The 16,739-nt window shown below is 38.5% G+C and overlaps 1 protein-coding gene and 1 long non-coding RNA gene across 2 annotated transcripts; one reads left to right on the top strand and one right to left on the bottom strand.

Moving 5' to 3' along the window:
* The first annotated feature begins 213 nt into the window (after positions 1-213).
* LOC149959697 (uncharacterized) lies at positions 214-1,302 on the top strand. Its single transcript, XR_016478597.1, has 4 exons — positions 214-277; positions 344-405; positions 844-1,036; positions 1,119-1,302. It is a non-coding gene; the product is annotated as an uncharacterized LOC149959697 (long non-coding RNA).
* Positions 1,303-9,804: 8,502 nt separating this feature from the next.
* Positions 9,805-16,432, bottom strand: LOC149959696 (uncharacterized). Its single transcript, XM_090166505.1, has 2 exons — positions 15,968-16,432; positions 9,805-10,036 (listed from the first exon to the last, which is right to left on the bottom strand). The coding sequence occupies exons 1-2, from the start codon at positions 16,314-16,316 to the stop codon at positions 9,903-9,905; spliced, it is 483 nt and encodes a 160-aa protein (XP_090022631.1). The 5' UTR covers positions 16,317-16,432; the 3' UTR covers positions 9,805-9,902.
* Between the last annotated feature and the right edge of the window lie 307 nt (positions 16,433-16,739).

The raw sequence follows: 16,739 nt of genomic DNA, 5'->3' as shown, positions 1-16,739 counted from the left end.
AACCTTCAGGAGCCTGGAACCATTTCTTGTCAATTCTCCGTGCTATGAATCTTTGTAAGCGGCCTTTCAAATTTGTCATGTGTGATAATAGTTTGAAACTGGTGTCAAATATCTCATTTACCTTTGTTACAAAATCCAAGAAATAGGCAGTTGGTACAATGATGCTACCAAAAGAAGAGTTTTTGTTGGATTTGAATGCCTTAAAATAAGCAAGCACATTAGTTGGATCAAGAATTGGATTGTCTTGCCTTAGTTGACTGATGCAAGAAGGACATTGGTGATTTAAAAAACAGCGATGAATTAGGTATCCTGATATATAACTAAGGACATTTTCTTTGAGCAGGTTGGGACTTTCAATGGAATTACAAATTTCTAAGTCTTCTTCAGAGCATTGCCCTTGAACATGTAAGACTCCATATTTTTTCAAAATCAGATCCTGGAGCTGATTCCTTAAAGGAATCTATGTTTAAAATGAAGTTATCCAAATCATCGATGCAATTTGAATCTGCAGGTTTTAAGAGATTATTGACCGATGCAGCTCGGTATGCTGCCCGAAATTGTTGAGAATTTGGATGATCTCTATTGCCTCCTCTTTGACGAATAGAACCAAAGAAATTTTCTAGAAAGTCTTGACTAACCCTTCCTGTTAATAAGAATTCAAAACTAAAATTATCCTTTAGATCTTTCCACAGGAATAGCAAAGACTGAATTGAGAGTTTCCACCCTTCTATACAAGGAAGGGTTTTATACCTGCAGTTTTGAGGCTTCCATGTGTTAAGCCATTCTAATTTGTCACTCAACATTTGAATATGGATTGATTTATCACTCATTCCTCTCTTACAGATGGTTTCATTGTTCAACGTCCTGCTATTGAACAAATCAAAAAGGTCGTTCATGTGTAGAAGGAACTCGGCTGTGAAAGTGCTGTTTAATGTTAAGTCTCCTAATCCCAAAGATCATGCCGTTTCAATGCAATTGGCGACACTCCGGCTAAATATTTGGGCTGCTAAACTGACTTTCATATTGGAAAATGCAGGTAAATTAATGTGTTTGTGTGTCAGCTTATGAGCGCTTCGGAACTTTCAAATTTTTTGATCTAATTCAAAGAAATTTTCAAGATCTTTCCAAGAAACTACTTTGTCGTCCACCATAATTGGATATCGTTTGAAATTGTTCCTCACACTTTTTAAGAGATGGGGAGGATCAAAGAAGAAATGAATTTTCTCTTCATCAGTTTTAATGTATGACTTTTCAACTGATATCCCCATACTTCTGAACAAAGTTTGGTTTCCCGTCCCTTGGTCACAAACCACAACTTTGACAATGAGTCCAATATTTTTTAGGTGAGTTATGCAGTCGTGAAGCAAAAGATTTAATGTCTGCCCTGGGCAAGCATCTTTTGTTAGAAAGTAACCAATTGGTTGTTTCCATTTTAGCTTTATGCCTTTAATCATGAATACAAGAGCTTGATTTGCGTACTGCTTGGTTCTTCCGTAAGGACCAAAATCCACAAAACCTTCAATGATGTCGTTTCCATGATTGTAATTTAGTTTTTCTTTTAAGCTCATTTCGTCAAAAGAAAGTACTACCACTCTTTCACTAATTTTCTTATTTTGAAATTTTATTTTCAAGGCCTCAAGCGTTTTGTGGTCGAATCCAGGTTCAAATTTTATGTGAGCTAACCATTTCTCCAGCGTTCTCTTTGTTGGAAGGCATAAAACAACTTGCCACATTCTGTATGCCTGAGGGCTGTGATAAAAAAGAGAAAGAGCCCATTTCTTTAACATTGTTGAGTATCTCCTTCCCTTTTTGTTTCTGTGTCTTAGTTTCAATTCAGAATCAAATAATTCCTTAGCAAAGTCAGATAAGAACCTAGTAGCATTTGTGACATCGCAGATATTTTTACTGTCTGCCAGTTTAACTTTCATACTTGCTAACTGCTTTTTCATTCTTAGGATTTTTGCATTTTTATTATTAAGTCTTTTAAGAAGGTTTAACTCTCTTTTGGTTTTAAATACTTTGGTTTGAACTGACTTATTTTTGACTTGCTTTTCCGAAACTACAAATTCTATTTATCCTCCTATATTTTGTAATAATTTAAGTAGTTTAGTTAAATTAATTTCAATAAATATCAAAACTCTTATCTTACCATATTCATTGTCCGTATTTGAAGCGTAGCTTTCGTTTGGATGGTTATAATTGTGTTCAATTTGAATGCGTTTAGTTGAGAATATCAATTCTGGGTTTAAATCCAAAATTCTTTTCCCATTGCCATTAAGTTTATCTACTGAAATGTTTTATCAATTTAAATCTGGGATTTATCTGGGTTACAACTTCAAATTTAAATTACCATTTTGACAATTTGATTCATTAGGGAAAGCTGTAATTGTGCATTTGGAGAATTTGTTTAGTCCCATTTAACTCTGACCCGTGTGTAGCCAACGTGTTTTCTTTTGAGATATCTTCTAACCCATGTTCATTTGTTCGGTTTTCCTTTACTACTTGTTAGAATAATTATTAATAAATTAAATATTAAGAAGCAAGTTCTCCTGGTAGATGTTTTTATACCTTTAATAGGCGTAGGGGAAACTGAAATTTGATCTTCATTATTGCAAAAAATAGTTGGCATAGCCAATGTTGTTAGTCTATTTCTGGTTTTTACATTCATGAAACAATCCACAGTAAAATGGAGAGAACAAAATGTATGGTTTGTGTACAAATATTCAGTTGTTTTATGTAAGAGTTTTTCATTGTTGACATTCTGCAGCCACAATGTAGAACTAAAAGTTTGAAAGTTAAATATATAAGAATATAAGCTTATCTAATAAAAACGAGAATTTACCGCTCTTTATCCCTTGGAAACTTAAAAAAAGATAAACGAGACTTAATTTTCTTAGTTGAAGAACAATTTTCCGCCGAACAATACATAATTAAAAGCTTTATTGATGTTAATTTATCCAACAATTTGAAAACTTTTTGCGTCGTTCTACGCCTAATATTAAATCGAGCGCCGCTCGAGGCGAACGGTGATAGTAGCGCCCTCAAACGTCCAAGACTAGTGGACATTTTAGCGAAAAAAAATCATGCGACGGATTTTTGAAAGAGAGGCGCCTCTCTATAGCGAAGCGACTTTACCCTCTCTGCCAATAGTGTGACTCCCAAAATTACTAGGATGAATAAAAAAGTTAAAATCTAACGTAGTCCACCTTTTTACTGGTTCGTGGTGAAACAAACCATTAGTGAAGATTTTTGAATGGAATAAAGATACAGTGGCATACTTATGACTAATTATGTTACATATGATTATAGCCATGGTTACGGTGGAAATTTTGAAGGCAGTAAGCCACTGCGCGTCGCGTCGTGCGCAGATACGGTACTTTGGTCTTTGCGTTTTTCGCGTCTATAGACATAATGCCGGTAAATTAAAAATTGTAAAAAATTGAGATTTTTTGCTCTGTACTAACCCATAAGTATGTAATATTATAGGAATTATTTTATACTAATCTCGGAATATAAGGTTTTTTCATTTTCAGCGAACTTTAAGACCATATGTTTTACGTTTAGTTAGGGATCGGCCATCATCGCGATAGTTAAATTAGAAAACTAATTATGTTATATGCCAGAGTTCGCCAGAACAAAATTCCCAGAGACAAAAACATGGAAATGAAAGGGCAAGCAATTAGACGTAAGTTTTCTAAGCTTATTTTATTTCAAGGCCAGTAAATTTAAAACGTTTATAAAACTGTAATTTACGGTAATGTAGATTCGTGTGAACGTAATGATTTTCATAGTTGTTCAAATATTATGTCGTTGAAATATTAAATCTGTCTTTTTTACAACTCTACAACATTGAAAACCGATCGAAGAACATAAACAAGCCAGATTCCAGACGACGTTGCTTACGACGTTATGCCACGTGATCATATTTAGTTTCAAATTTTTTTATTAGATGGCGCGGATATGAGCGATTCCACTCTAATGGCGGTCTTTTAGCTGATATATCTCCCCCCAATCCGATCGTGGTTATAGTTTCATTTTTATTTCTATAGTGTGAATCAATGTGTTATCGATATTCCAGACGAACAAAATAGTCGAGTCTCATAAGCTCCCCTCTATTTCTGTGCCTATTTCCTGTTTCTCCCGCTAGGGTTAAAACCCAGTTTTAGAATATCGGGGGCCCCCAGCGCCGCGGGGTCTGCGGGGGCGCTATTTACGCCACTGTATTATGATCTAACCACGAAATATGAAACGCATTTAACAAATGGGTTTAAGAATTTCTTCCTTAATTTATTTTCTTTATTAAACCATTTCTTATGGAAAATATTGACAAATAATTTCACGTACGAAAATGTATCGAATAATAAGTTACAATGAATGAAAAAAAGTATCGTAGTTTGGATTTTAAAATGGAAACGTTAATAATATATCAGTCAACCTGAACCCGCGACGCACGCGACTACAACGTCAACCAATATAATGTTAATTGTTTTTAACAAAAATACTATACTACAATGTAAGTTTTGTCCAACTTTGACCACTGATACTGGACAAACTATAGGAGCTATGGAAAATCGTCAATGGACAATTGTGGTCCTTTGACCAAGCTTAACAATATATTTAAATTTGAAATAAATCCGCAGAAAACCAATTACCACAGAAGAAGTGCAATGTCCTTTAATTAGTACTTGTAAATTAGTTCGATTTGGATTTTCATTACAAAAGCAACCATTTTTAAACGAAATATTTTAATATACTTTCAGCCCCAACCCCATAATCAGAACGATAACTATTCTACCGCGGACTGTCCGTGATTCTACTCAGGGAGCTCCCTGCTCTATTGAGAACTTATCGCGAGTTGAGAGGAGAGACTACGTGACTGAAGCGAAAGAGGAGAGGGTTTTTTATAGTGTTGTAAGGCGGAAAATGACCAAGGCCTTTTTTCCGGAAAATATTCCGTATTTTTCCCAAAAAAATAAACAAAAGTTTTCATTCCATGATTAGTCTAATATTGTTTGAAAATTTAAATAAAGCGGCATTTTCGCCTCATTATTTCGAATCTAAAAGTAAAACTAAACCTCTAGACTAGTTTTAAACAGATTAACAATGTGATACCTAGGAGCAACAAACACAGCATCCCACACAAGGAGAACGCAATCCGTCAAAAGTCGTGCATAATCTTGTCTACATTTTTCATTGGTTAGACGCTTTAGCGCCGGCTACCGTCGGAAGGGTAAAATTCCGAAATTGTCTTCCCCCTTTCCGTAAAAAGTTCAGCGTAAAGGTTCATCCAATGAAATTTGTACACAACACTGCGTTAGCGTATTTAAAGGCTAGCTGCGTTCTCCTTGTGTTTGTTGCTCCTAGGTAACACTATTAATGTTTCGTAGTATGTTTACTGTCATTAGACATTTTATATCGATAAAAATTAAAAAAAAATAAAAACCCTGAAAAAGTAATTTATGTTTTTTACGTCACAAAGTCCATTCTTTCGTCTCCCTCAAGGGGGGGGGGGCACGCCATTGAAAAAAAGTAAATAAATAAAAATATTTGTACGTACGACCACACGTTTCGGGGGGGGGGGGGGCACAATCCCCAATGAGTTATGACTATCTTTAAAATTATTAGCCTTCAAGTTACCAACTTGATATAACGTAAGCATATTTGGGCACCAAGGCCCAAAATTTCTACAGTGAGAGCGAGAGTACGATATCATCTTGGATTAATAATAGAAGCTAACGCTTTAACGTTAGCTTCTATTATTAATCCAAGATATCATCTATCGATCTATCTATCGGCAACAGCGCGCGAGACAGCGAATACCCAAATAAGTACTTCAATAAAATATCTTCCAGGAAATCGCCAAGGTGTAATATTTCCGAGAGCCAGGACCTGTAAGCAGTGCCGGATTATATTCCTTAGACGCCCTAATCGAATTTTTCTCATAAGGCGCTCTTAAGTGAAAGTTTTTGTATTTTTTATATTGCTATGTAAATGCCTGAAAGTTACTGTTTATATAGTGCTTATTGAAATAATTTAAACTTATTACCTGTACGGTATGCAACAAGTGTTTCCTTTTAACCAGGTAACTTTTTTCAAGTTAGGGGAAATGACTACGTTGTATAGTTGAGAATAATCTTAAAGCAACCGTTGGCAATCATTGCCACCTGTATTACGAAAAGGCCACTGTTATTAGAGATGACCATGAATCTATCCGATTGTTCGACAAAAACCGACATTAGTGGAGAACGTGGTGCCATCTATTAATGTCCAAGGAAGTCAGAGAGCCATTGTAGAGACAGCTTATACTCTATTTAGTGGACTTGAACCTAAATTATATATCCCTTGTAAAATATTTTTTATAATTGCTGTAATTTATGTTATTGACTAATTTACAAACGATCCAATCAACGCGAGGGGTACCTATAATTATCACCTTTTGGTTCAAAATGTAGCTTAACTATCTTGTTTTATGTCGACGATAGTGACATCTGTTGAAAAAGAGCTACTTGACGGCGAACCGACACTTTAATTTAATGTATCTAATCTCCCAATTCGCCTCACGATGATGTTTTATTTAAGAGCTTACTCTGGGGCTTCTAATGCCCACAATTGATCCAGCGACAGCAAGGCCCCGATATTTCCTATCACGGTGGTTTTCAACCTGAGTACCGCGGAACCCTGTTACCCTGGGGTTCCGCGAGATGGCGGCAGGGATTCCGCGAAAACATTTCAAAAAAGTTCGCCAAGGGTGATAATATTATTTCTATTTCATGGCGAAGAGTGAATATTACCCTCGCATCTTCGTCGCCTTCGCGTTCCAATTTTTGCCACTCCCGCCTTCTGGCTTTAGAAAGTGTAGATATAGCATAGACTAAGAAATGTTCACACATGTAAACATTTCTTAGTCTATGGATATACCAGGTGCTACGCGGCCCCTTAGGCTAGCCCTGTGCTTTCCTACAGCGCTCGCGTGTATTGTGTGTTGGGCGAATACGGTACACTTGTAGGGGCAAACGCACCAGCGGCAGCGGCTGAAACGCTACCCGCAGCGCGTGGAGAGAGAGAGCCACGATTATTGGAATGCTGCCAAATGGCTTATTATTTACATTCAATAGACCCTTCAATAAAACATCTTCAAAGAAACTGCCAAGAAGTAATATTTCCGAGAGCCAAGACGTGTATGTTACTGTTTATATAGTGCTTGTTGAAATAATGGAAACTTTTCACTTCCACGGTATGCAACAAGTGTTTCCTTTTAACCAGATAGCTTTTTTTGACACATTAAGGCTTAGAAAAAACACGGCGTTCTATTTACAGGTGAAAAGTTTAAATTATTTTAACAAGCATTGTATAAACAGTAACTTACAGGTTCTGTTATTAAACGAACGAAAATTGTGAAATGAAACATCAGGGAATATAATTGTAAACGACCAAAAATGAATTGCGGACAATTATTTTTGATGTAGACGAAAAGTCTACGGAATGTTTTTTTTCCTACATAAAGACGGATGCACACAAGCTCGCAAGCGAATTTTGAGCGCGCACGCATGCATCGTTTCAAAAATCGAGCTCGCGCACAAGCAAGCGAAGTGTGTGCGAAATTAGGAATTTTTCTAATTTTGCTTCGCTTCGCGTCTCATTTGTGCAGCCGGCTTAAGATATCCGTCTTTTGGCAGCGTACCTTTTCCTGGCGAGTAACTCGGAGTGAGAATTTCCATATTTATGGTGGCTCAAAGAATTGAAAATTTTTGCCAGAAGGTTTATCAAAAGCTATTTATTTTTAGTGGTTCTCCCACGTCGTCGTCATGCTGGAAGAGTAAGCTACTTCCCACGAAAAAGTTAAATCGTCCCGGCATCTCATTGGTTCCCTCAAAATGACGTCTTCAAACGCGATTGAAGATGACGCCGGTGACGTATTTACTGCCCCCTCGCCTTCTCGTGACCAATAGGTGGTTTTACCGGGGAGTCGGGGTCCGGCTCTTGTAACCCACAAGGGCGGTGGCGCACTGGGAGATGTTAGCTCTGATAAAATGGTCCTATCCCCACCTCCGACTTCGGTCAAGTAAGGGCTGGAAACTGAGTTTCGGCTCAGGCTAACGGAGAGGGTCCGTGCAAACTGGCCGCCTCAGTGGATTAGGTAGCCGGCTGTGGGGGCGGTGGGCACGGTGGTCCTGTTTCCCGGCCTTTTGGAGCACACCGGGATCTCCGGTGCCCCCTGTTCCGGGTTATGTGAACCGCTGTGTGCCCGTCGGTTCCCTTTAGGAGCTGTCTCCAAAGGGTACGGCTCTTTACCTCCGTAGGTAGGGTGTCGGCTGGAGTTGCTACAACATCCACTCTTAATCCCACTGCTGTGTGCGAAGTGGGAAATGGTCCATCCAGTCTGGTCGTCCAATTGCTGCACCTTCTGCTGGGTTGAGTGGCTTGCGTCGACGGTGTGACCATCAGTAGTAGGGTACTACTACCCATGCTGGGTTTGTCACCTGTCCGGGCTGTGGACGCTGGCGTAGGGCACTATGATGATATACTTCATCATGGCCTCTGTTACTAGGTACACCGGGCTATAAATGCTGATAACTGACCATTCGTAAAATTTGACCAAAGAGTATACAGGGTGTTTCAAAAGGTAATGCAAAAATTTTAAGGAGTTGTAGGGGTTGAGTTGGGAAGTATGCCTGTGTTCCCCCCATTTCCCTACGATGAGTTAAAAGAGCTCCAGAGAGCTTCAAAGTGTGGTCTACTAGCCCCCGGAAGTAGGCTGCAACAAGTGCAAAAACCAAGCAGCAGGGAAATGTGATTTCAGGGGTTCGATGAATTTGCGAATGCGTGGGAATTGAGATAATTAACAAAAACAAATGAGCTAACAAGTCATATTTGATTTAGCCCATAAAACCTGTGATATTGCGTTTTCCCCCTTCTGCCCTGGTACCCGAGGCGGACCGCCCCCCCCCCTTAAGCCGCCACTGTGAGTGGTTAATTTTTAATAAAATAAAGAAATTTTGGGAAATCGAAAAGCGCTCGTCCGCCGCGACACCTGGTGAGAAGTCGGTGAGACAGAAAAACAACATAAAAGCGCGCTGCTGAAGACGCAAAAAAATTGTTTTTCACGCGCGGCGCGTTCCAGTTATAAGAGACCTAAGCCTAAATTGCGCGATTTTAAAAGTTAGGATAGTTCGCAAATCGCTCATACGGAGTTAGGGGCGCTGGCGGCAGCCCTTAAGATGGCGGCGAAAATTCAAACCCAAACCTCTGGCGGTATTTTTCGTTTCAACTTTTTGGGCCAAAAGTTATTTTTTCAAGACAAAAAAAAGGTACGTGTTAGTATCATAGAAATCTCATAGGTAACTAGAATGCTGCCGTGTAACTGGCAAAATGGGCCAAACGCCGTGGCAGACGATAGCCAGATCTCAGCCAATCAGAGCTCAAAGAGTGGTTCTGCCAAGAATTTAATGTCACCAGAGAGAATGACGTCACCTATCTCCCGCTATAGTAGCGGATCCAAGGATGATTATTATCCTCCTTGGCGGAACCACTCTAAGGCCTCTCATTGGCTGAAGGTTCAAGGCGAACTGGCGTCAAGCTCGGCCGTTCCCCTTTAAGGCCACTACACCCAACTCTGCGTTTTTATCTCTAGTTAACATTATTGGTTTCTACTCCCTTTAACAGAGAAATGGGATCACCATAATTTCGATCTATTAAAAATATATATTTTTTTAATTTATTAAAACTATAATACTTTTATTACAAGTATATCAACATTCAAAATTTTGACCACAACACTATATAATAAATCTCTTATTGTAAAAAAATATCGTGGTAAGGATTTCAATATACAAATGAAAAAATAACGATGAAATTACGAAAGATTGAATGAAACTAGAACAAAATTTCGTGGGTAATTGAGTTCAGACGCCGGCCGTTGAGATGGACGCGGAGGCGTTGGATTCCGAGCGGGCCACGGCCTTACGCAGCTTGGCCCATGACTCTCTGCCGGCACTTTGCGTCTTCGAGGAGAAGCTCTTCTTGATGGCCAGCATTCCTTCAGATAAACAATACATAGCGTTATTCATTACGCAAATCGAATTACAAAATATTACATTATACCATAAGTGTATATTATTGTAACATAAGTGGGACACTTCCTATTCTTCACATGCAAACGTTTTACTGAGAGCTATTCACAAGGCAAGCTGAATTACGGGCTTCGTCGCCGTTTTGCTTCCACTTCTAAAAGATCATTTTACTCAGACATAAGCTGAAAAATGCCCACTTTTACCCTTTCCAAATTTCAAAAATACCCTTAAAATTCCCACAAGAATCAAACAATAAAATACCCACTTTAACCCATTTTAAATTTAAAAATACCCTGAAAATTCCCATAAAAAACACCATAAAAAATGTAGTTTAATTATCACAGTTTTTCTTTAATTTTTACAAAGAAAAAGACACTAATGTTAATGGTAGGTATGCAATTCGCTTACTAAGGGACGAAAACAATATATTTGTCTGCTCCAATCGGCAAAGCTGACAACAGAGAAAGAACCTAAAAGGGTCTCGACGTAAGCAAAAGCAGTTTTCCACTTACGGCCAACTTAGTTACACTTTGTCAAAAAGGGAAATTATATTTCGTGGTAGATTATTTAAAAAAAAATTTAAATACCCTTGAATTTCCCATGAAATGTTCAAAATACCCTAATTTTACCCATTAACCTCAACCTCGTAAAAAAATCCCTCTCGAGGTCAATTTTACGCGAAAAAGGGTAAAATACCCTCAAAGTGGAAGCACTGGTCTGCTTGCTCCCGCGACACGGCCAACTTTGAAAACTCGCGCAATAGCGGCCAGCCCATTCGCCTAAATTCCACGAACAAGGATTTTCCTAGATTTTCCCGATATAAACCATGCTCTCGTGCAAAAACTAATCCAAAAAAAATTTTCCGCTAGGGGCGCTCAGAGCCGAGATATATTTTTGTTCGTAGGTTAACATAGAAACTTCAACGAATGGACTGGCCGCTATTGCGCGAGTGTCAAAGTTGGCCGAGCCTTTGACGTATAAGATTTGCATGTGATTTGATTTTATGTTATTACACTCATATCTCAAAATGTCATTTAGCGCCCCTTTGAGTTTTTCTGTATCCACCACTGCAGCGAAATCATTAAAAAGGCCCACAAACAATGTAAACAAATATAATACAGTAAATACACCAAGGAAGACCAGAAACTAAAATATATTTCTTATACTCTCATAGAGTTTCTACTAGAAATCATTCATTGAACAATAATTATAATGACTAGAGTAAGAGCCCTTGGAAAATGGTACGGCGTCGCGCCGAAAAAATCACCTATCAGCGGCGGCGAGCCGAAAATAAGGGAAAAGCCGGCGTGGCGGCGTGAACAGCGGCGGCGTCGGACTCTACTGTAAAGCTGGCGGTAGAATGGGGGATGACAAAAAGGGGTAAACACCGGGTTTTTTGTTTAGGATTCCAACTGTGGAATTAGTAGTTTTGCCGTCATCAAAAAATGTCCCGGTAGTGACTCCCACTTTGTCATCTCCATTCTCCAGTCTGCGTTAGAATAGTTTTACAGCCCAACTCTGTTTCATTCCAGAGAAAATCAAATCTTATTGGCCGAGGTTAAATTAGAGTCGCAAATTTAATACTGTTTTTTTTTTTTATTTACTATCACATGAATAGGTATAATCTAGAGATAAAACAATAAATAAACACTATTCGCGAGCGAAAACTATCGCTACGCCACCTTTGGTTCACCATTGAAACCTAGATAGGTAGCGGCTAAAGCAGACGCTATTAGTTTTTCCTCATCGTTATTCGTTAAATAGACTTTATAAATAATGAAACTTGCATATTATTATTATTTTTGTATCGTTTGCTTACATTTTGATAAATTTATTTAAGAAAAACGTTCTTATGACTTTTTAAATTTGTCTCTAGCAGACGCTAGATCAAAGGCTCAACCTCGGAGAAGCTAGCGCCGTTACGCCACCTAGACTCGTTTCGGTCGCGAATTAAAGTTCCACAGAATCATTTGAATTTTGAGGCCGGGATACAGAATCACGTGTTTGAAATTTGGCATGTGGACCTTTAATTTTGAAAGAAATTGAGTAATATGAAGGTTTATGGTGCTATTATACTTAAGGGGGTTTGAGTAATTGTTACGTAATTTTTGATTTTGGTTAGATTTTAAGCGTTAGATAATACGTGAACAGCCCCTGTACAAAATGACTCCTTAAATTTTCTACATGATTCATCAAATATAAATTCTTCGTGCGATATTTTTTCACTCTTCCAATATTATGTTAGGAGATTTGTATGGAACGTCGTTTGCATCCACAGTCTCCAAAGATACGTTATCTCAATTGAAACAGGTTTTTAACAGCGCGGAAGGAATGTCGAAAGGGAAGATACAAATTACGGATGGAATGATTGCCCGAAGTCGAGGTTTTAATCCGCGCTCGACATGGTTTCAAAGATACACTTAAAAAAGGATGTTTATTTTTATTACAGCGTTTTTCGTGTGCCTCCGAAATTTTGGAAGAATAACACGGCCAGGGTTGGACATAAGGCACTAGTCACGGCATTTGACTACTAAAATAAATGCTCTGACTACGAAATTTAATCGAAATCTGGGGGCTCACTAGTCAATTTGACTAGTGAAAAATGTACCTAAATATTCATAAATAATGGCGAACATGGTGTATCATAAATTCATCATTCATCAATCCCAATTTTTATTAAATCACATCATGCAACTCAAGCGATAATAATCTCCTATTTGAATTCTGATGGGTAAAGCTAAATGTTGACTTTCCTTGTTTTTATTCCCCCCTTTTTACTGCTACTGCACTAGTCAATGCCTACTGAAATAAATTAAAATATGAGGCTCAATAGTCAGGCTGCCTACGTTATTATGAATGCACCGACAATGGAGATAAAGTTCAACGATTTGTTGTTTTGCTTCTGACTCACGATAGGGGGCTCGCTGATCTGGACCTAATAAGAACTTTTTTATGGAGTTCGTTATCTAGGAGCAACAAACACTGCACTGCCCTACGTTTCAGAAACGCATTATTGACCATTTTTGACTTTTTGAGTTAGGGCGCTGATTCTAAATTTGAAGTCCGTTTTCTAGCTGGTCTAGTTTCCGAGATAAAATTCAAAAACAAGTTAAAATTTAAAAGTTTCGAAAATATTCCGCAGAAACTTATTAACGGTCGTCAGAAATTTGTAGAATCGCATTCTGCCGTTATTAACCAATAAGTCTTCATTTCGTATAATTTATTCTGCTCTAATTTCTTCAGCTGCATTCCCAGGGTAACAGTCACAATGGCTGTTACTCACTATTATTATACCACATAATGCGTTTCTGCCTGGAGTATCAGCCGGCAAAATATAAACGTACAAAACGCATTATGTCAAAATATTCTGAGTTTTACTTAGTTTAGAGATTGCGGATCAAAAGAAAAAACCCCCAAACAACTAGTTTTCAGTTACCTGAATACTGTAGTATTGTTATTTTTCATAAGAATGAAAAAAATTGATTTATCTCGAAATGCCATTTTTGGAGATAATGCGTTTCTGAAACGTTGGGAAGTGGACCCCACACAAGGAGAACGCAGCTAACCTTTAAACACGCTAACGCTGTGTTGTGGACAAATTTCATTGGACGAGCCTTTACACTGAACGTTTTACGGAAAGGGGAAGACAATTTCCGAATTTTCCCCTTCCGAAGCCAACAGGCGCTAAACCATCTAACCAATGAAAACTGTACGTCTTTTGACGTGTTGCGTTCTCCTTGTGTGGGGTGCACCCGGGTGCTGTGTTTGTTGCTCCTATGTTATGAACTATTCCTAGGTGCTTATTTATTTAATGAAATATCTGTCCTCGTCTTTTTTTTAATTCTGGGATGAAAACTTCTTAAAATAATCTAAAATCGTAAATGGCCACCAGGGCCGGCCCTACCATCTGGCGAACGGAGCGGCAGCTCCAGGCGCCAAAACTCAGCATGGACTAAAACATGTATACACATGGTCTCAGGGTAAAGAAAAATAAGGGAAAAAAATATTTTTATATTAGGGGCAAGCAAGGGGGGCGAAATAATCGGATCTCGCTCCATCCTAAAACTTGCCTCGGGCCGGCACTGATTGCCACTCTAATTTATTATAAAGCAACGTCTTGCCTTTGGAAACGATTCCATTGCCTAAGCAACAGGATGGAAATACGAGATAACCTACTGACCAAAATTGGCGAACTGAATGGCAGATATTAATTCAATAAGTTTCTAGTAATAACGTAGGCAACTATCAAAGCGTACCTTTTCACCAAGCACCCCCCGGGTCATAAGTGGTCGAACAAATAAAGTTTTAATCAACTATGGCAATCATTAAGACTTTTGAAAAACCATACGGATTTCCCCACAAAATTCCCTGGTCTAGGGAAGGCTGATTTTCCCCTAGCTCTCCTAGTTAGTTTTCCCCGAAAACGGTGATTTTTTCTTCATTATGTGGAAAGTAACGCTGCCTACAGAACCTCCTAAATGAATCCCCAGACCCACTTTGCCTGAATGTCTTCAGAAGGAGGAGCTCTCTTTTAAGAGAATCGCGTTACTTTCAATCTTCAACAGGTGGGGCGCGTTTCAGAAAAGTCGAGAATCATTATCACTGCATTATTCATTCATTCCAATCTGGCATTATCAAACGATGGCTAGAAAAAATCCCCCCCCTGGCGGAAGAACCTTGAAACCCATTCGCAGCTCCCGTTCGCCTTCCCGATTCCCGCGCAAACCGGAAGAAAAACCGCGAAATTTTTTCTGCCCGTTCTGAAGTATCCTAGGGCTATAAACCGCGCCGGAGGGGGGGGGTGGCCCAAGGTGGGAAGGGCAGAGACGAAAATATGAGCACTTTTGGCGGGAAACCCTTTTCCCCCGCGGAACCAAAACTAGAGAAATGAAAAAAGAGGGAGAAGAAGTTCCATTTTCAAGAACAGTACACCACGTGGTAGTCTCTTTCGGGGCGTGTTCAATGATGATGTCATAAAAATTTCGCGCCAAAAATATCTAGGTCAGAAAAACAACTTCATTAGACACGCTTCGAAAGGGACTGAGTGATGTAAAAAGCGCGCCAAATTGAGCGGGAATTATTCAAATGAGGTTTTTATACGGAATTTTGAAGGCTGAATTTGAATAAATTTGAAAAGTGCGCGTGTCATAAATTATTGATTACGATTACTACTTCGTCAATAATGGATACAAACTATTGAAGATCGTTATTTTTCTACGAACTATTGATAAATAAATTGTACCTAATTAAATATCCCTTAGCTAAAAAACCAATTACGTTTAAAGATTTTAACTGATAACTTTTGTTGAAGATACGTTTACATTCCATCTGGTAGATTAAGATATTGATTATTATTGAAACTTAAGTTTATAAAAGACTGCTAGTTTAGATAAAGGTTCAATAAATATTGTGGGTTGGGGGAGTTTTAAACTAACAAATTAAAAAAAATATATACTTAGCCGAGGTTAAGGGTAATATTGTTTAGAATTGCAACGGATAAGCGTTTTTTGTATCTTTTATTATTATTGTAATCAGAATTTAGTAACGTGCAGCTGCGGAAGGACCACGATCCGAAAGCTCATGTGTATTTTAAATATTTTTATTCCATAAATACTTCTAAAATTTTCCATGAAGTAGCAGTCTTTTGAAAACATATGGTACAGCTTTGTATCTTTCTAAATTTAAATAGTAATTAACGTATTAAATATAATATTAGAATCGAACAGAACTATTTAATGTGTTTAAAATGTCTTAAATTGTGTTCAAAGTTAAATTCAAGCTCAACTAATTCGCAAAAGGTTCCCGTTACTGGGAGTATTCATCGCATTCTAAGGGAGTCTTAAAACATTTCAACTGGTAAACTACCGATTGTATTAAAATCAAATTATTCGACTCACTCGTAAACAGTCTTTGAGAAAATTTGTGTTTTTTGCGCAAAGGCACAATGCTCGTAATTTTGGAGTCATTATCGACTTCCAAGACGCTCAATTCTTCATCGGCGGTAAAAACTGTGTCCTTAACCGGTAGCGTCGATTGTTCTACGGCGGCCATCTGTGGCTCGATCAGCGGAAGCCATTCGAACCTGCCATCCACGAAAGGTTTCTCTTCCTCGAAGTCGAAATTCCACTCGCGGTTCGCTTCCAAAAACATTTTCTTCAATTCGGTTTCCAGGAATTCCAAGGAAGTTAATTTCGGATCGCGATTCTCATCATCGTCGAAAGTCAACATTCTGCAAATAGGAGCCATTGATTTTCTTATTGCGCATAATTGCGCAACGTTCTAAAATTTCAGATCCAAAAAATCTTCGCGCTCAAAGTTTTTAAAACGACTATCTTTGGAGTTTTGTAGGGTACTGTCGCGAAAGAGTCGACGCGAAAACGGCCAATTTCATTTAACAAGCCACCTACGAATTTCATCACTCGCCAGAGAGTAAATTGAAATGGAAAAAAGCTGAACGCGCCGGAGCCTTGGCGCGGAGCGTGCTAGTAGGTCACCCCCTCCCTTTTCAAACCCACCCCTATTCCCGTTTGAAAAACCTCTTTAACTTGTTATCTAAAGAGCGGAGTTTCCCCCCTCTTGTCAGTTAGTTAGTTCTCGCCCAAAGTGCCCCAAAACATATTACAGCTTGATTGCCATTACTCCGTCCCGCTTATTCCAAAAAAGAAGAGA

This window comes from Leiobunum rupestre, chromosome 2, assembly GCF_980474605.1.
Source record: "Leiobunum rupestre chromosome 2, qqLeiRupe1.1.hap1, whole genome shotgun sequence".
Lineage (NCBI taxonomy): Eukaryota > Metazoa > Arthropoda > Arachnida > Opiliones > Sclerosomatidae > Leiobunum > Leiobunum rupestre.
Note: the sequence above shows the minus strand (reverse complement) of the source record. Positions and strands in the feature narration are given on the sequence as shown.

Coding starts and splice junctions, on each gene's coding strand:
- LOC149959696 (XM_090166505.1), bottom strand. CDS start 16,316: ATGGCTCCTATTTGCAGAATGTTGACTTTCGACGATGATGAGAATCGC. Junction 10,037..15,967: donor TTCTCAAAGACTGTTTACGA/GTGAGTCGAATA, acceptor GTTTATCTGAAG/GAATGCTGGCCATCAAGAAG.